The 22144-nt window shown below is 24.3% G+C and overlaps 1 protein-coding gene across 1 annotated transcript; it reads right to left on the bottom strand.

Moving 5' to 3' along the window:
- Window positions 1-388: 388 nt before the first annotated feature.
- On the bottom strand, window positions 389-3200 carry LOC149876491 (uncharacterized). The gene is made up of 2 exons (XM_090075233.1): window positions 3141-3200; window positions 389-2722 (listed from the first exon to the last, which is right to left on the bottom strand). The coding sequence occupies exons 1-2, from the start codon at window positions 3159-3161 to the stop codon at window positions 2234-2236; spliced, it is 510 nt and encodes a 169-aa protein (XP_089931359.1). The 5' UTR covers window positions 3162-3200; the 3' UTR covers window positions 389-2233.
- Window positions 3201-22144: the final 18944 nt, after the last annotated feature.

Here is a 22144-nt window from a genome sequence, read left to right on the forward strand (position 1 = left end):
ATGTGTGGCACGTGTGTGGCACGTGGGAAAGCCGTAACGGTATTGGTTGAAAGTATAACGAAAGTCGTAACGGTATTGGCGGAAAATAAATACCCCCTGTTAGAGATTAAGACTAGTATAAGAGATGTGTTTTAGCGCATTCTAGCCAGTATAGCGTTGGACGCCAGAGCACTTCCTGAATCCCTGCTGGAAAATATGGCGGTATCATCGACTACTACTACCGTATTGTTGAAAGACGGCGAAGTGGAAATTCCGTTAGAAAGTATAGCGTATGTGCGTAGCACGATTACTCCACGTTGGTGTCCAGTGCAGGTTATATATATATATATATATATATATATATATATATATATATATATATATATATATATATATATATATATATATATATATATATATGAATATGTATATGAGGTTATATTATGATTATGTATATGAGGTTATATTATGATTGTAAAATATCTATAACCTATTAGGTTTGTGAAATATCGAGCACTGTGAACGAAGAAGACATCGTGAGTATAACTTCCGATTCGGATTCTGAGATGGAAGTATCGGATTTGGAAAACGATTTAATGGAAGAAGATAATGAAGATAATGAAGATAATGAAGATAATGAAGATAATGAAGATGATTACGAAGGTGAAAATGACGACGACGTAGACGATGAAGATGATGATCCGGATTACAATCCAGATATAAATAATTTGATAAACGCTATAGCTCCTATTTATAGAATCAACAGACATTTTAATTGATTTTTTGTATTTTTTATTATTATTATATACAATGATTGTATTTTGGTAATAATGCATTATAATACATTTGTCTTTTTATTTCTCTGATTTCTTCGTCTGACATTTTGTAATAAATTAAAATATCTCCATTAGCTTCTTTTCTAATTGGAAAACTTACGTAGTCTGGCACTAACGATAAGTTTTTACTTATTCTTTCCATTTTCCATTTCATGACAATCTTTCGCATAACGTGTTTTTCTTCTTGCGTAAATAATTTTTTATCTTTTAGATTGTATACTTTAAATACGTTGGTAATTGTGGGTAATTCCAAATGCGATTTCTTCAAAGGAGGTAATACCTTTAACGATTGAGATGACATTTCGGAATTCCATTGGTTCATTGTAAATTACTCTAAAAAACATTTTTATTACAAAATTCAATGACAACACTATCGCTGTTTACATTACTTATAGCATTATTATTAAAATGTTCAACTATAAATTGACAATAATCAAAATCATGTGTAGCATAAAGTAACTTTAAATGATATTTTTTATTTGATAAATGACAAATGTCTTGTAACATTTTACTCGTACAAGAACAGTTATCAATGTCCATCTCCATTTAATAATAATATTTTTGAATTTTTCTTATAATATCATATCGTCTCATATATTCTAAATATTTGATATTATCAGCATAGCTCTTTTTTAAATAATATACAATAGCTAAATTGAAGTGAGCCAATTTTTTATTGTCGTATTCCAATTCCTCCAATTTCGATTCTGTCATTCCAGCTAATCTAGCATACGTTTTTGAATCCGTACTCAATTCTGTAGCTAGTATATTCAAAGCAAATTTTTCGTTGTTTTTTCTGACTTCTCGCATTTCATGTTGTTCATCATAAAAATCACTGTCAATTTCTACAGGTAATTTTCTTTTCATATTTTCTTTGTTCATTTTCTAACAATAAAAATAAGTAAACATTTCATTTATTATAATTGTTGACTTATTAACATTATTATTAGAAATAACAATGGTTATAATAAGCAAAAAATAAATTTGAAATAACAAAAGTGCATTTTATTGTAAAAAAAACAACACACACTATTTCCAATGAATATCTACATAATCAAAATGTCCGTTTAAACATAAAAATACGTGTAATCGTTTTTGATAATGAAGAGGATCTCTTTGATATATCTTGTTTATAAGACAACTAATTTTGTCATATAAAGTTCTACAATCGTAGTCCATACTTTCGACCGCGCTTCTTTCTAAAAATTGGTTAGCAAGTTCTTTCCAATTAGATCCGTACAAATCCATAATTATATTAATAATTTTATAACTTTGAATTTCTTTGAACATTTTTAATCTAAAAAAATATCAAACTTTTTATAAATTATGCTATTTCTTTAAATTTAATAAATGTTTTTGAAAAATGATATATATAAATAAGAATTAAAAAGACTATTGTTTTTTTATTTTTTATTTTATTAAGATAAAATTATACAATTTTGGTGAATATCGTAACAACGTTCGCAAACTTTTTCTACACAATAGATACATTGAAAATCTCTAACCAAACACTTTTTGTTTTCGTATATTCCATTGCAATATGGAAACTTGGTATAACAATGATTATGATGTGAACTTTTGCAAATATTACAAACATGACTTTGGCAATTGACACAAAAACTAGTATTTACTTTTAACTCCCCGCATTGAGAGCAAACATTAAAACACATAGCTTCCATGAAATTTACGTTTTGTTTCAACGTATTTTTAATTTCTTCGACGGAACCATGGATTGTTTCTTTCAATTCCTTTATTTCTTTTGCTAACGCTTGAATTTTACTTTCTTTTTTTTTAAAATCTTTTATTTCATTTTGCAATGATTCAATTTTGTCATCTTTTTTTTGATACGGTTTGTAAATTTTTTTTGATACTTTTTCCATTTTATTCGAGCGCTTTTTTTTCCCCATCTAAATATAAAAATATATTTATGGAAAAGTTTTAATTTGGTCTTCGAATACATGGCATGTTTTGTCAGTACATGATTTATGATCACGATCTACATTTGTATATTTCAAAACTTGTAATTTTTTAACATACATCATTTTTTTAGCATATTCTTTTAATTTTTCTTCCGATAAATTAGTATTGCATATTTCTCGATGAAAATGAAAACAAGAAAAACAATAACATAGATTGCATTTACAACAACTAAATAAATCGATATTTTGTTTATTTTCAATAAACCATTCGTCACAACAATCACAATTTCTATAGTCAATAATTGGACAAGCAAAGTCCATATGTTTATCGGCAATTCTTTGATAATGTTCTTTTAATTGATTTATGTAGGTCGTATATTGAACTGTTAAAATATCCATTACTTACGTTATCCTTTTTCTGTTGCATGAAGTCGTTTGAGAACTCGAATGATTATTGAAGTCGTTTGTGAACTCGAATGATTACACTGATTTTTTATTCTTATTTATATGTTTTTTATGTTGACGTATTTTTTAATAGGCTTAAAAAATTTCTATATTATATCATACTGAACGAAACCAAAACGACTTATCGCCTACGCGTTTTTATTAAAAAAATTTCATTAAATTTTTTTAATTAAATTTTTTATAAAGCGGCTTATAGTCTACGCGTTTTTTATTAAAAAAGTTTATTATTTTCATTTCAAAAAAATTTTTTAAAAAATGTTGATTTTTATATTAAAGCGACTTATTGAGTAAAGGTTTTTAATAAAATTTTTAATAAAATTTTTAAAATAGTTGTTTTCCAAACTAAAGCGATTTATCGCTGTACGTTTTTAATAAAAAAATTTTAAAAAAAGTTTTATAAAATTTTTTTAAAAAAAATTTTTATTAAAAAAAAGTTGTTTACGAAACTAAAGCGGATTATCGCTCACGCATATTTTATAAAATTTTTTTTAAAAAATTTTATTAAAAAAAGTTGTTTACGAAACTACAGCGGATTAACGCCTACGCATAGATTATAATTTTTTTGTTTTTAGGAATGTATATTTTTAGTTTTTCTATTGATCAAGGATTAGCATAAAACATATAAAATTTTTTTTAAAAAATTTTATTAAAAAAAGTTGTTTACGAAACTACAGCAGATTAACGCCTACGCATAGATTATAATTTTTTTGTTTTTAGGAATGTATATTTTTAGTTTTTCTATTGATCAAGGATTAGCATAAAACATATAAAAAGAGTACTTTTTTTGAGAAGTAGCATCGAGTCATAAAGCGACAATCGACAAGAAGAAAGCAACAAGAAGAAAAAAAAAAAGATTGTTAATCGACAGGAACAAAAAGTATAGAAAAAAAGTTGTAAGTATTTCAAAAATGGTTAGTTTATCTAGTACTCCATCTTCTAATTTTTTAAATTATGGTCAGTTAGCTGCCGGTTCGTTATACTGTATTTATTTAAATGAAAAAGACGAATCCAAAAGTAAAATGAAGCAATATTTTAATTGTCCTATACAATTAGTGGGACAGTTTGACTTTAATAAAAATGTATTTTATGTCATTCGAAATGCGAAAAAAATTTCTGTAATGGTACCGTTTAAAAAACTTAATGAATGTTTAAATTATACTTTGAACGATTGTGAACAATTTGATGATCCAAAATTAAATGTAAAATGTTTCATGTATCGAGCCGCAATAAAGTCTACACCTGATGATAATCGATTTATAAATCCAAAAATAAGTGGTGAACGTAAAATGGAGTATTATTACAATGTAGTGGATGAGAGTGTCATTTGTTTTGAAAATTGGAATGAAAATTTTATAGCTGAAAAGTTCTTTGAAAATATAAAAAACAATCAAAATGAAGCTTGGAGAACGATAAGTAAAGAATTTTCTGTTCCAGTCAGTTCTTTTAAGACTGATAAACCTACTTTGATTTGTATGTTTAATTATGTACCAGATAAAGAAACTCATGTTTTTATAAGAGAACATAATAGATTACAAAATGAAGTCATCACTAAAATATCGATACCTTCTTATGTTTTAACTGAAAAAAAAATCTCGACTTTGGAGGGACCTCCTTTAAGTACGTATATTAATGAAATTTAAATCCTATTACTTTATAATATAATACTTTTTGACTTTATTTTATGGATTTAATATTTCTTAGAAAAAATAAAGAACAACACGGAACTTGAAAATCATCATGAAAATTGAGCTTGTCCATCGTTTGTATTTTAAAGAATTTTTATTGGTATTGGAAGATGTTATTCGACAACATAAAGAACAATTTTGTCATTTGCAAAATAATAATTTTATAAACATTCAAGACCTTTGTGACGATTTATTATTTTATAGCATTCGATTAAATCGTAAAAGTGTTTTTTATATTTTACAAGAACAGACTACTGGACATTATATTTATCAATACGATTGTAATATAAAGGATGGTTTTTTGAAAGACCATTTTGTAGAATTACTCAATAATGCTGGTGTTTTGTTGAATTATTTTTATTTATGTTTTGAGATCTATAAGTATCCTAATTATTGTATGAAGTGTTTAAACTTAGCTGCTAATGTATGTATACAATTTAAATAACGTTTTTTAGCAAAAATAGTTAAAAATGGAGTCAATAGATGATATTGAAATGAAAGAAGAAAAACATGTGACATTTAATGACTACGTAAAAGTGATTATCATTGAAGAATCAGAACCAGAAGTTATCGATTTAACAAAAGATGAATCTAACGAACCCAATGTTATTGAAATTTCGGACGATGAAGAAACTGCTCAAAGCATTTCTTTAGTCGATAAACAAGGTAATCCTATCAAACATACGGGAAGAATGGTGAATGGAATAAATAGCGTTACTCATTTTTTGAGTTTGATGGACATTAAAAGTGCTAAAACTGAAATTTTGAATAATTTATTTATTGATCGTTTTAGAGCGTTAAAAGAAAAAGCTGAACAAAGTGATGACGTTATTTTTTGTAAATATTTAGCTAGTCATATATGTTATCATTTATCAAATATTGTATTTTTTTTAAATTTAAATCGAGGTTGTGATGAGGCACATCAAATATTTAATTATTGTTGTGAATATATTAATCAACAAGGAGAAGATGTGGATGATATTTTATTAACAAATACTGTAGGTCATTTTTTAATTTTGTAAGATTTTTTAATGATTTTTGTTATATTTTTAGAATAATAATAAAATGGAAGATAAAATAACTGTTGAAGAATCTAAAGAAGATAAAAGCAGTGAAATTAATTCTAAGTTTTTGCATAATTTAATATATCCTGATGAAAAAACAAATCTCAAACCTTCCACTTCTGATTTATTTATACCTGAAAATTTTGGTATAGTTACAGATGAAGAAATTAATCGTTTTCCAGATTTAAATGAAAATTATGCAAAATTAAAGTTGAGATTTCCAAATATTGATTTTGAAAAAAAAGTAAAAGAAATTTCTAATCTTTTTTTAGAAAATGGAGTTGTATTAAACAAGTTTAATGTCGACTATTTATGTCGACCGAATAATGATGATTTCTGTATCATTGAAAAACTTGTCAGTAAAACATCACAAGTGAATTATTTACAAGAAAATTATGATCAATGGCTTAAATTAAATCAAAGCAAAATTGTTTTAGAAGATTTGAAAAAAGGTTTACGTGTTTATTTGAAAGATGAAGAAATTTGGTTTATTACTTTTATGCTTTTGGTAAGAAAAAATTTTTTATCTAAAGATTTGAAACTGGCAACTTTAAAAAAATATCGAATGGATTATGAAATTTCGGTACAAAAGTCATATCGAATTATCAATGATATGAAAATTTTGTATCATCGATTTTTTATTCATACTTTACCTAAAAGTATGTATATGAACATAAAGTTACCTAAAAAAAAAAATATCGATAATTATTATGAGGTATATTTATTTATGCCTTATATACTAAATATGCTGGAATTACAAAATGGTCGTTTTGAATCTTATTGTAACATGAAATATTATCATCAAATGATTTATTGCCTGTATACACCTTATCCTGTATATGATATGTTTCGAGAGATGAAAAAGGAAAAGAAAAAACATTTTGAATTTAAAAGAATGGTTTTTGTTTACGGTAGAAAAATACACAGTGATAGTTTACAGATCTTACATCAACAGTATCCTGACTCAACACGTATTATTTTTTTTAAAAGAAATTTTAAACCTGATTCTATTGATGATTTACGTGACGGTGAATATTTTGAAACCGTTTATGGCACTGAGATGTATGTTCTTTCTAATAAAAAAAGAAAAATAGAAACTGCGGAAGAGATACAATAATATGTATTGTTTTTAGTATTTAATGTATTTATGATATTTAATGGTATTTAATGGTATTTATGAACTTTTTTACTTTTTTTTACATTTTTGTATTAATCATTTTTGTAGTTGTCTATTTTTAGATTAAAAATGAAAATTTTTCAGAAAGAAAATAGTGCGATAGCACAAGAGAACAAATGTAAATGCGGCTGTGAAAAAAATTTATCCGTAGAGCTATCAAAGCTATTTCCTGATAGTTCAATAATCGATTATTTTGACTTGGAAAATCTTCAGAACAATGAGATGATCTCCAACAATAATGTCACTTTGTTTAGTACAAATATGACTGAAAACGAATTGGTTCAAATATTGTCAACCATATTTCATGGAGATTACTTATGGCAATTGCTAGCTGAATTGTTCCAATGTGATGAAACATTGGTTAAAAGTTTAGCAAACGAATGTTTAGAGACTAAAATGAAACAAATGTTGAGAAGAATGAAACTAAAATTTTGTGAAGAAAGTTGTTTTGTAGCTTACATATTTCTTATATGTCTTTATTGTAATAAAGAGGTTGTTTGTAGTCAATGGAAACGAATGTGAAATAGTGTGTATAATTAATGTTTTTGTATTTTATAGTAAAGATTCATAATGAGTTACGTAATCCCGACAGAATTGATGAGGGAATTTGAATCAAGACCTCGCATGAATGAAGTAGAACTGTTAGAAATGTGTTTGTTATTGTTTAAAGATAAAGAACATTTGTTACTAGGTGTTTTAAATTGTATATATAAAAATAACTCGATTGGTGACGGTGAGATGATTGGTCACGAATTTGAAAAAAACTCAAACATAAAAAACATTTTAAACACTTTTTAAAAAAACTGGACTGGTGAATGTTTGGACAAGTTATGTAGTTATGAAGACGTTATTTTAATAGTTTGTAAACAAGTTAATTATGAAGCGGTTATGTCAAAATTTGATTAATTATGTACCAGATAAAGAAATACTCTTTAAATGAAATTAGAGCTGCATGTGAAGAACTAAAGGATATAGCAAAAAATAAAAATGATTTTGATAAAGTTATAACAGGTATAGATAATGTAAAAGATATAATTAAAAAAGGAATGGAGATAGTTAAAAAAGAATATCCAATCAAAGATCTTAATCAAAACAGATTAGTTAATGTATATAAGAAAGTAGTTAGCGGAGGAAATAATAAAAACTCAGATGAGGAAAGTGGCAAATCATTTGTTAATATTGAAAATAACAATAACAGAAAAAATATTAATATTAATAACGCAGAAGATTATATAAAGCTAGATATAATTAAAGATGATAATAGCAAAAATAATTCAAGAGAAACAGAAAGATTTGCTATAGGGCGAAATTCATTAGTTGAGGCTGATATAATTAGCCCGCAAGATTTGGCTAATTTGCTGTCTACTAAAATTGAGCAAAGAAAAAGCGTGCTATCCAATGTTAATTCGTTTGGTAGAAACGCAAATGAAAGTTCTTATAAGACTAATGTAGAACTTAGTGGCCGCGCCATAGCGAACACAATAGAAGAAATGAAATCCTTTATAAAAAAGTCAAATGATGGAATTAATAAAATAATGAATGAGCAAATATTTGCCAATGATGCTAATTTGGCGGCCATACATAAAAAACAATGTGATTGTATTATTAAATATAATAATATGCTCCTAGAAGCTGGCACAAAGGCTCTTTGGAGCTGCGAAAAAATAAATAATATATTAGCCGAAATTAGTATTAACTCATTCAAACTAGATGAGCAGCTACTAGCTACTGACACGAAAAAAGTATTAAAACTTTATACTACTGTTAATACTGTTTATTCTAGCAAATTTTTTAATAAATTAAATAAATTGATATATAGCTTTCCTACAACAATAACAAGTGATTTAGATGAAGCTAATACTTATAATGGAAATAATAAACAGAACGCTAAACATCCAAGATATGATGATGTCGTTAATAATGATATAGATGTAGTGTATGGTGAAATGATAAATGATATTAAAGCTCTATCTGATTATAAAGATGTTTTTATAGAGTTAATACGAAAAAGAGAAGGAATGGATCGTGCGGCACTACCAGCAGATGAAAAAATAAGAGAAGCATTAGTAAAAATGGGTATAAATAATTTAGATGGTGTTGTTAGTGCTGTTTTACCTCCTTATATAAATAAAATGGTTTTTCCTGATACTGCTATTAACATGATCACTGATTTAAGCAAAATGGGTGATGAGCTTATAATATTAACAGATATAATATCTAATATGATATTATCTATAAACAAGTTGCTAAATAAAAATATCAACAAAAGTATAGCAGATGAGTTTCATAAAAACGTTTATGATTTTATGGTTCTATTTTCTTTTTACAAATCCTATAATATATTTAATATATGTTATAACAAAGACGAAAATGAGCCACTAAGATCTGATTCTACTTTATCTCTTAAACTACATGATATATATAGCGAAACTGGCTATTATGTTAGTTTAGTTAGGAAAGATATAAGAGATTTAGAATATTATGACTGCAAATTGACATATATTGATTATGCTTCATTAACAAATAATAACAATGTTTGTATAACTAACAAGTATATTGTTAACAATATTTATGCTAATATTTTTGATCCTGTTAATAAATATTTATCTAAACCTTATGATAATGGCATAAAAAATGGTATTAATGTAAGTGATGATTTTGATGTAGTATTATCACAAGATAATTTACTTACTAATAACATAAATACAATTGGAGATGGTCTTGATTTTAAAAGAGATGATATAAATAAAATGAAAGAAAAGGTCAGAATTTTTAATAGAAAATTTAATAATAATAAATATGGATTTCAGTTTACCAAAAACGCATACAATGACGTTTTTTTATATGAGCTTGATGAATTAAATTCACAAATTAATCTGATGCAAGATGGTAATATGATTTATAAGCATATAACCATGTTTGGTAATAATGAAAGACAATATAGGTTAGATGAAAATTGCGAATTTAGAATACCATATAGATTAGGTGTAACAAATCCAGGAGGTATCTTAAACGCTGCTCCACTTAATAAGCATAATATTCCATATCTAGATCAATATAGTAATACTATATTATATGAAAACATATTAAATTATGGTTTATCTAATTTTTATTATACTCTTGATAATGATCCAGATAATAATATTCGTTATTTCATTCGTAATTTATATAATTACAATGAAATGATAGCAGATAATAATGATTATGATGCAGATGATATTAATAATGCGGTAGGAAACTTTATTAATTCTACTTCTAGATATAGTAAATTTTCGCATATATTTAGAAATAATATAAATTCTTGTTCTAATATAACAATATATAATAAAAATATAGCATCTCCTGTTAGATTTAAACCAATATCAGATGATGATACCTTTGTAGAAAATAAATATCAAAATGTTGACCCAGTTGTAAACAAAGCATATGTCGATGTTATGAAAACGAATATATACCCTTATAATTATAGAATAGGTTACTGCAACCCCGGATTATTTTATAGCATGAATGATAGATTTAATGGCGCATATAAAAATTCCAACACTAGATGTATGTTTGACAACGAAACAGTAATAAAGGAGTTTAGTAATGCTTGTGTTATGATTCCTGTAACAAAAGATGTTATATATGAGTTGGCGCCATCTAGAGAATTATGGAGGCGATATAAGAATTTAACAATAATAAATAATGGTATGAAGATGCTTAGCGTAGATGAAATATTAGATAAAGACAGCGATATGCCTGGCTCTCCATTTTATGGTGTAAGTGTTTTTAAAAATGTGGCTAATACATGTATTAATTCTATACTTGCTATTGGTGGAGTTTACGTGGCCAATTTTACGTGGCAATTGCGACTCACTTGGCGAAATAAGCGGCGGAGGAATAAATGATGAACAGATATATGAAGAAAATATAACCTTTCATGATGATTATATAAGCTTATATCATGATATGTTAATACTGTTTAACTACTATTATCAAATGATGGGTGAGTATGATATAAGCGACAAAGAAACTATTTTGCCTAAATATGACGCATATGGTAATAACCCAGATTACACTCCAGAGGTTATGGGACGCAAATCAGAATATAACTTAACTAAGTTTCCATTGAAAAATTCAAGATTAATAATACCACATATAGATAATGAATTTAAAGGAATTATAACTCTTCTATTAGAAGTTTATCTTAATAATATTAGCACTAAAAAAGCCAATGAAGCAGAAGAAGATGCCGCATATATGACAAATAACGAAAAACTATTTTTCATAAATGAAGTTAACAATATAATCAAAAAATTTGGCAAAAATACAATTATATATAACAGATTTAAAGATACTGTATCTGAGTCATTTATTGATATTAGCGGCGCTGATAACATTAATATAGATGTTATAAAAACATATATAAATAAAAGAAATGAGTTTATGACTTCAATTGATGCCGATGATATTACGCTAAGAGAAAAATATATAGATCCTTCTTCTGTTAACAATTTACCACCATCGCGGTTATCTTCACGGAAATATACTAAAGAGGAGTTTAAATTCACCACTAGCCCTGATAATAAAAATTTCACTGAAATGCTTAAAAACGCAAGGCTAGATAAGCGTGATATGAGAATATTAGAAAATTTTAAAGAAACTATAAACTTATCTGATCTTAGTAACATTAGCAAAAAAATAGAAGGATATTATAAGCTGAAAAAGCTAAATGAAATTAAAATTAAAAAGAAAACAAATATAAACGATAAAATAGAAATTATATTTGATAGCCTTAACATGGAAGATTTTAATGATATTTTTATAGACCAGCTTATGTTTATTCACGAAAATATATGCACTACAATTATGTCAGCCATGTATCATATAAATTCCTTCCAAAAAATATTAAATACTTTCTCATCATCTTCTGTTAAGTTTTTAATATATGTGTTAGTTAATTTATTTGGGCGCCAAACTAATAATGAAAGAGATGAAATTATTGACACATCATCTGTTATTAATTTAATACATACATTATCTAATTTTAAGGACATTGAGCATAAAAACTATGAAGGAGATTTAAATCTTGCGATATTTCTATGTAATAACCGCGATGTGGATTCTAAAGTAGATGCTTTTAATACTGATTCTAATCCAAACGCTGCTAAATTCTACTCTAAATTTTCTGAATTTAACATAGAGAGAGATGCGGCGCCAAATATTAAAGAAAGTATCACTAGTCACAATCTTAGCAAAAGAATATATGATATAATTGGCTCAAATAACGCCACTATGAGAGAAAGATATAAACTATTTAATGATAATGAGAAAAACATATATAATATATTAGGATATAACTTTGGTGAAGTTAAATTACCGATAATTTCAGATGAGCTAAACTATCAGGAAGTGTTAGATTTTAATAATTTAGATAAATATCCTTATGTTTTAAATGAATCAGCAGATCATTATAATTTGTCCCAGAGTTTAATAAGATTTTTGCCAACTAAGATGAATATAAATAATATTTTAAATACGCGGGCTGATAACAACGAAAACGAGAATGGTAATGTTAATCAAAATGTCAGAAATTTCATTAAAGAATGCAAGAATGAAAACTCTCTTTTATATAATTATATGAAAATTATAATGGATCCATTTAACTGTTATAGCAGAATATGTGATATGCTTTCAGTATATGCAACTGTAAATAATGATAGCAAATTAAGCAAAGACAGTAAAGATGGTATTATTGACGTCTATATTTCAAAAAATACAAAAGCCATTAAAGTCTCCTTCGCAAATACAAGAAAAATATTAGAAGATCATCTTAATATGCTTACTAATTTAAAAATTATAGCAAACTCATTTTTAGATAGTGATTTTATTTCTTCTATGTTCAATACTGCTGTGCTAGAAAAAACAAATAACATTAGCCGAAATGTAGGCGGTATAATAGATAGATTAAATTCTATGCTAAATGATGTTAACGGTATTAATTATATTAATGAGGTTGAAAAATTCTCAAATAAAACTATTAATGAGTGTGTAAACAATTTAACTAATACCAAAAAATTAACATTAATTGCTGATGCTGAACATATTAGTAAAATAGCAGGTATTAATTTACATGATGATGTATATATAGATAGGTATTTAAAAATAAGCAATTGTAGCTTAGAAAATGAAGAAATATCTATAAAAAATTTGCTATTAAATACTTATATTGAGAATACACGTGATGTTATTATGTCCAGAGATAATATAAATATTTTTAATAAATCATATACATTTTTAATGACTAATATGACAGTTTCGCAGCATTCTGGTGTGAACATTAGAAGGTTAAATACTTCTAACAGTATAGATAGATTTAGAATGTTTGATAATAGTACTACAACCAAATTTGGTGAATTTTATGATCTTCGTAGATCTGTTCTGTTAAATACTTATAATTCCACATATGGTGAAAATAATATTCCAATCAAATCTGGCATTGATTTTAAATCTTACACTGATAATAAATTTAAAAATGCAACATGTGGTTATTTCTTTGAATTTAATAGAATTTTATCTGATGTAATTAAGTCAGCATCAAGAAATGACGCCGCCTATATGACGGTATTTAGCGGAATTTTAAATAAATTAAAGAATACTTTTGTTGATAATGTTAGATATAATCAGCTATTTCCTGATTTTGTCACGCCAATATTTCATCTGAACAAAGAAATACCTAATAATACTTTACCTGATTCATTAAATGATTATATAAATAAATTTACAAATACTAATAATAATGATGATAAAATTTATAATAAAATAATAGCTTTACGTTTAAGAAAAAACAATGCTGTTGAAGTATTAGAAAAACAAAAATATAAAATCTTTGTACGATATAGTAGAGATAATAATAAAATGATAAAAGATAATTATGTTAAAGTATTCTCTGTTATTTTAAAATATTATAACAATAAAATAGATAGAGCTTTAAAATACTTAAATATTCAAGATTTTATAAATAATGCAAATAACGAAGCACAACTTTTTGCTGATCCTGACGAAAATCAAAAAATGTGCCAATTAATAAAAGATAATATATTATTAATAAATGATATATCTAAGTATATAGAAGATGAAAATGTTAAACTTACTGATATAAATTTCAAAATACAGTTAAATACTATTAATAAATATATGAATAATGAAATATTAGATTTAAATATGGATAATAAAATTCAATATACTAGTTATTTTATGAATATTGTTAAAACCATGTATTATAAATTAGTATATGATTATATAATTACTTCGCAAAATAATAATGAAGTTTTACCTCCTGGTCAGGTTTTTACTAATGTTTTAAGACTAATACGCGAAAATGACAGTTATGTATCTATTAGAAATGCAGCAGGAAATTTAAATAATAATGATTTAGCACCATTAAATCAATATATTTTTGAACAATCAACTAATTATAATAATACTTTTAAATATTATAAAACAGATGTAGCTACTAATTTAATAGACGCCAGTCATAACAGACAAACAAATAAAATATTTTCTGATGATTTAATTAATTATGTGACTACTAAAACAGATATAAATAAGGAAAATTTTAAAATAATAATTAATAGTTCTTCTCTTGGTGATGATTTATATAATAGATTATATCCATCTTATGTACATTATCATGCTTATCCTAATAATAATGTAAATTCAGCAGTTGAATTTACAGATGAAATATCAACTATTAGTGAATTCATTTATATGGTTTATATATTAAATAAACTATCACAAGAATATTTAAAATTAGATGATGGTCAGGACGCCGATAAAATAAAAAAATTAGAAGAATTAAATCTTAATGTTAAAATTATAGATGAAGAAATAGATCAAATAACAAAAGAATTAGATAAAAACATTAATATACTGTTCAGTAATAGCACAGTAAAAAGAGATATGGCTAGATATGCTCTTAATAATATAAATGAAGATGAAATGAAAATAGGAAGAATAATAAATATTAATAGCGCGGAATTAGATCAAAATACCATAAAGATGTTAAACTATATATATGATAATTCACAAAATAGCAAATATAGATTAACAAGTAATAGAGAAAATATGGTAAAAATACATAACTATTTTGATAATATACTACATATAGCGCCATCAAAAATAGATAGTGTAGGTATTAATTTATATCTGTTAGATGGAATGTGTTTCTCTACTGAAAACCTTAGATCTAGAGTTAATTCAAGTATATTTGAAACCATGTTAAGAAATAAAAGATTATTTAATATGCCTTTCATTAGTGTTAATACATTTAAGGAATATAATAACTTACCTAAAGCAGAGCATAATGCTATCTTTGATGTAATTTATCCATCAGAATATGTTGACTTATATGAAGAAAATAATAACAGAAATAATAATATAACACATACTATTAGAACTACAACTCATTCGCTAAAATTTGGATTGGTTAATGAAGAAACTAGTATCTTGGAAAGTTTATATTATCTAATAGGTAATATGTGTAGCGCCGCTACAAATCCTATGATAAAAAATGAAGTATCAATGAATAATCTGAATGAAAAATGGCTAAATGAGATGTTATCTAGCTTTATTATATCACATCAAAAATTACAAACAATAGATAAAAAATTGCAACTATTTAATATTATGTTCAATTCTCAAAATGAAAAAATAAACTTTGAATTTGATCCAACAACAACAAGTTCTTTAAATGAAACAGCTTATATACTTAGGACAAATTTATATATCGGCGAAGAAAATAATCAGCAAAAATTATCTTATGCTAAGTTAAATAGTAATCAAGGACGTAAATATATCGAGAATATCTCAAATAATTTACAATTAAATATAAATAAATTAGATGATATACTGATAAGCTTTATAGAAGATAAATCAAATGAAGAATTTATAAATAAAGGATTTGAATATAACATCGAAAATAAAAATAAAATAATATCTATTGGTTTACCAACAGTTTTAGATAATACTTTTCCGCAGCCAAAATATAACAAAGAATATTGTAATCCATTTAACAACGAAATTGAAATGGACGTTATTGATACCAAATGCTTTAATAATTATTACCTGGCTTTAACTGCTCCGATTTTAACAAGAAAAATTATAAACGCTGAAGAAATAGAGAAAAACTTTAAAAGCTTTTGCGCACCATCAATAGAAACAAAAAACTTTATAATAAATTATAACGAAATGTTAAAATATAAAGAATATTCTGATATAACAAATACATCATCATCTAGTGATCTAGAGCTCCTATGGAAAAAAAATGTATTGGTGCCTTTAATATTATATTTCACTCAAGAGAAAAAAATAAATCTGTTTAATAAAACAGAGTTTATTAATAAATTAACTGATTCATTTAAAAAATATATAAGAAATGCAGATTACATAGATAAAGATTCTATTAAATCTTTTGTGTATAATATACTAAGGAGTTATAACATTTCATACAGAGTGAAATTAAATGAATTATATAGTAATTCTATATACGGAACAGGTATAGTGCCGCTAACAAGACTAAATTACATAGATAACAGCTTAAATTATATATTAGATGAAAATAAAGAAAACAGAAGTATATACTTAAATGATGATATATTTAATAATTTCAGAAAAATATCTTCTAATTATATGAATTTAAATGATTATTCTCCTGTTTCTATGATATCTACTTTAAATATAAACTACTTATCTCCTATGTTCCCCGCCGAATTTGATAATATAAATAAGCTGATGTCCTCAATTAACATCAAAAATAAAAACAAAACTAATTTTGTGAATTCTTCTCTGATAAGTAAAATATACACAAATAAAAAGAAAACAGATGTACTAAATTCAGACAATAAAAAGAATCTATTATCAGATAATATAGTTGCTGTAGTAGTGCAAAATTCTCTATACCCGCCAATTAAACCAGAAACAGGATTAATGCTTAGCGTGCCTCTAATACATACTCTTAATAGATCTAATACAATGTATAATATAATAACTAGTATGTTATATAAGTTTTCTAAAAATTTGTCAAAAAATTATCCCACTATAGAATCAAATAATAGTTTTGATCAGCTAAAAAATAAAGAAGATATAGATAAAAATGATAAAATACAAAAAGTGTTCAAAGAAAAATATGGAGTAATAAGTAAAATATTAAAAGATCCATTATGTCATGTTAACTATAGTGAATTTTTATATGATTTCCAAAAAACAATAAATGGGTTCTATAACTCAGAAATGGAAAATAAATTTCTGATAACTATTTTTAATAAAATATATCCCAGAATTTGGAAACATATTACTAGTAAAGGTAACCAAAAAGAAGAAATATCAGATTTTACACTAATATTAGAAAAGGATTTATTCAACGATGATGGTTCTTATTTGCCTGATAAGTATGACACTTTAGAACTGTTAAAAAAATTTGATAACAAAAACAATATTAGAGATAGTATGAATCGCATGGGAATAAATGCAAAAAATGGTTTACATAATTATGTAAAAAATAAATACAAAATAGTAAAATATTATAATGATACTTTTCAATATGTTGGTTTAGGAAATAAAAAGAAAAGAATAAAATTTTCAGAAACATTTTTCCATGAAGCTGCTACTAGACAATATTCTATGTTTAATTCACCATATTTTAGATTTTTAATAATAATATCTTATTTAACAATATTCATTAAATCTCTGATATTAAACGTATTTAAAATAGAAAAAAATATATCTATCAACCCAAATAAAAACAAAAAAGACAGTTTCTTAACTTATGCAAAGGAATTTGAAAACTTCATATAATTAGTTTAGTTATATATTAATTATAAATATAATATTTTTTTTTGTTAAATTTAATTTGCGCCAAATTTAAATTAGCATAGAAAAAAATAAATTAAATTAAGTTACTTTATATAGAGTGCGTTAAATAAAATATTTTTTCTGTTAAATTTAATTTGCGCCAAATTTAAATTAGCATAGAAAAAAATAAATTAAATTAAGTTACTTTATATAGAGTGCGTTAAATAAAATATTTTTTTTCTGTTAAATTTAATTTGCGCCAAATTTAAATTAGCATAGAAAAAAATAAATTAAATTAAGTTACTTTATATAGAGTGCATTAAATAAAATATTTTTTCTGTTAAATTTAATTTGCGCCAAATTTAAATTAGCATAAATATATAATATTATTTTGTTATTATGTATGTGCATTAATTTGAAATTAAAAAATACTAAAAAACTAACAGTTTTATATATTTGTATCAGTTTAACTGAAATAAAATATAAACAAAATGAGCAAATACAATGAAAGCAATTCTTATAAAAAAATAATTAAAGAGATTAAAAAAGAAGAAATAAATTGTGTAATAAATTCTTACACACAATATTATAACATAAAAAATTATAATTCGTGTAATACAGATGGATTTAATATTGATTATATTAAAAAATTATTAGTTGATAAAAAGGTAGAATCAGAAAAAGTCTTTTACTATTGTTTTGAAATATATGGAAATTCATTTTCAATTTTCAATCAGATTTTTATTTGCGAGGATGAAGAAATATCAGGAAAAGTAAAAAATATAATAAGTGAATTAAATGATGTATTTATAAGTAAAAATAATTTCTCTGAATCACCATTCTATTTATGTGAGCAAAAACTTACATTTAAAGAAATAAAAAATCAGATTATTGAAACCATGTTTAGTCAATATATAAATATATTAAAAGATAAAGTGTTTGTTTATACCAGAATATTTTACTTTCTGCATAATAATTTAGACGATCCAGTTGAAGATTATGATATATTTCAAAACTTTGACCATATAGCTAATATAAATTCTAATAAAATTAAATCTTTGTTGTCTTATATAGCAAGTAATAATGAATACGGATCTATATTTAATAGACTGTTTTATATTAATTTACCAAGCAAATTAAATAAAACATGCCAAATTCATTTTGAAATAGATGATACTGATAAAAAAATAAATCTTTGGCAGAAATTTTGCAGAATTAACTGTATTATAGAATATATAAAAACCCTATTTAACGAAAAATTAAAAAAATATAAAAACTGTATTTATGACTTAAATGCGATTATTTATATGCCTACAAGTTTATATGATAATTCATGGACATTACATAAAACCATATGTACATTATTAGTTGAATTTGTTAACCCTTTAGATGACAAAGAAATATTAAATAACATAAGTGATGAAATAATATCATCTGTTATTTATAATAATGAAGAAAATGAAATTGACAAATTAGCTAAAAATCTAATTAAGTTCATTAAAAGCACTGATAAAAATCATCAATATAATCTTATATTTAATAGCAATTATTTATTATTTATGTGTATATTAAAAAAAATAAAATATATCAAAAATGCAATTAATCCAAATAGCAAGGAAATTCCTAAGGATATTCTTTTAACGTATTCGCTTGTTAACACAAAAGAATATAAAATAAATGAAATTAAAAATATTTTTGAGGAAAATAAAATAATAACAAACAAACATGAAATAAAAAATTTAGAAGAATTTATTAGAACAGATGTAGATGAAATTTCCTTTAAGGCTGATATATTTGATGTAATAGTTAATAATAACAAAAAAGAAAGTAATATGTGGCCTATACGCGGCAAAATAAATCATGTATATACCGGATTATATTCTAAAAATATAATAGACAAAGAAGATGGTTATTCTATACTTATTCTAGAATATTTGTTTTTATCTGGTAAATCACAAAATAGTGTAGCTGATAAAAATAATATAATATCAACTGTCTTTAGTGAAATAAACAAAGAAAATAAAACTGGATTTCAATGTGATTTTATTAATGTGCTACATAATAACCTTAATCAAACTGCTATAATAATAATATTAATAAATGATAAATATATAAATCTAGTAGAAAAAAAAATAGATTATTATATTAACAGCCATGAAAATAAATTTAACGTGATAAAAAGAATATGTATTAAAACAAGTTCTGATAAAACAGATAAAATTAACACACAAATGGTCGCTACATATCTTAACAATATGTCTAATTATTTTACCTATGGTGACAAAATTAAGTATAATATCAGCAACAATGATATTTTTATTGAAGAAGTCTATCCTGTTCACCGTAAATCAGATAAAATTTCTATATTTGATTTAATGCTAAGAGTACATTATGCAAAAGGTTTGTTGAATAATGCTCTTATACCATCACTGTGTATATGTGCTATAAATCGTATAGAATACTTAACAGGTCCGAAATGTAAAAACTTTGATTTTATTACGAATGATAGTAACATCGTTATATCGAGTGTAGTGATACCAGGGTATAAAACAAAAAATATAATTAATTATACTAAAAATATATGGAAGCCTATTATATTGTATAAAGAAACAGATGAAGACCATAGAAAATTCTGGACAATATTTTTAGAGTCTATACTTAAATATAACCAAGAATATTCAAATCTTATGCCGTCTAATCAAGAAATGCTATATGGATCTCCAGTTCTTAGCGTTGAATTCAGATCTTACTCACCAAAAGTAAATCCAAGTTATGAGTCAACAGAAGAAACAACACCTTTATGCTTATTAGAAATGTTAATTATAATAGATAATAACATGGTTGAACTAAAAGGTAATAAATTAGAAAACGAGAAATTTATAGAAAATACTGTAAAAATATACATGGAAAGTCTAAAAAGAACAATTATAACACTGTCAAACCAAGAAAAAAAACACGATCAAAATAAAACAGATATAAATAATCTTCTGGTATATAAATACATAAAAATACCAAGACTATTAAGAAATAATTATAATATAATGAGATATAATTACAACAATCCTGGATATATTTGTTACTATAATATGATTAGTTTCATAACAAGAATGATATTCTTTAAATTGAAAAACGAAAGTATGGAGTACATAATATCAAACTATGGAGAAATAATAGGCAAAAATCTAATAAAAACCTATTTAACCAAAAATGTAAATCAATTGAATAATAATATATTAAATCATATATCAATAAAAATAAATGAAATGTTATCTTATAAAAAAGATAATTAAACAGTAAATATAATAAATATATTAAACAAAAAAAAATATTAACATTTAAATACTAATATTTTTTTTATATTAAGTTAACTTAATTTGCGCCAAATTTAAATTAGCATAGAAAAAAATAAATTAAATTAAGTTACTTTATATAGAGTGCATTAAATAAAATATTTTTTTTCTGTTAAATTTAATTTGCGCCAAATTTAAATTAGCATAGAAAAAAATAAATTAAATTAAGTTACTTTATATAGAGTGCATTAAATAAAATATTTTTTTTCTGTTAAATTTAATTTGGCTCTATTTAGAATATAATTTTTTTGAAATTATTATATGTTAAAAAATATAAGACTATATTGTTAGTGCTAATTTAAAAATTTAGCTTAAAATAATGTCTGATATTATATCCTTTTCACATATTACTATACATAAATGTAATTGGTGTAACAATAGTCATAATGATAATAAATGTGAATTTACTGATATTATCAGTTATAAAAATGAAAATAAAAAAAATTGTTGTACTATTCATAAAAATAGGATAAAAAAAATTAGCGAAAATTTTAATATAGATATGTCTTTTATTAAAGGTATTGTTAAAATTGAAGCCCTTTACAATAAAGCTTGCTTTTATATAATAACAAATAAAAATACTGTGATAAAAAAAAAATATTGTATGGAATCCAGATATAATTGTGATGCAGGTAAATATATTAATAAAGAATTCTATTATAAAATATCAATTTATGATAATAACATTATAGAAAAAAATATAAATGATTCAGATAAACATTATATATTATATGATAAATCTAGTAAAGATATATTATGTATTGACTATAACGCAAAAATCGATAAATACGATCCGTATATTAAAGAATATAAAGATAATATGAATTATAAATTAT

This window comes from Hydra viridissima, unplaced genomic scaffold (assembly GCF_058129835.1).
Source record: "Hydra viridissima isolate aposymbiotic clone 2 unplaced genomic scaffold, HvirCarnegie_v1 scaffold_19, whole genome shotgun sequence".
NCBI lineage: Eukaryota > Metazoa > Cnidaria > Hydrozoa > Anthoathecata > Hydridae > Hydra > Hydra viridissima.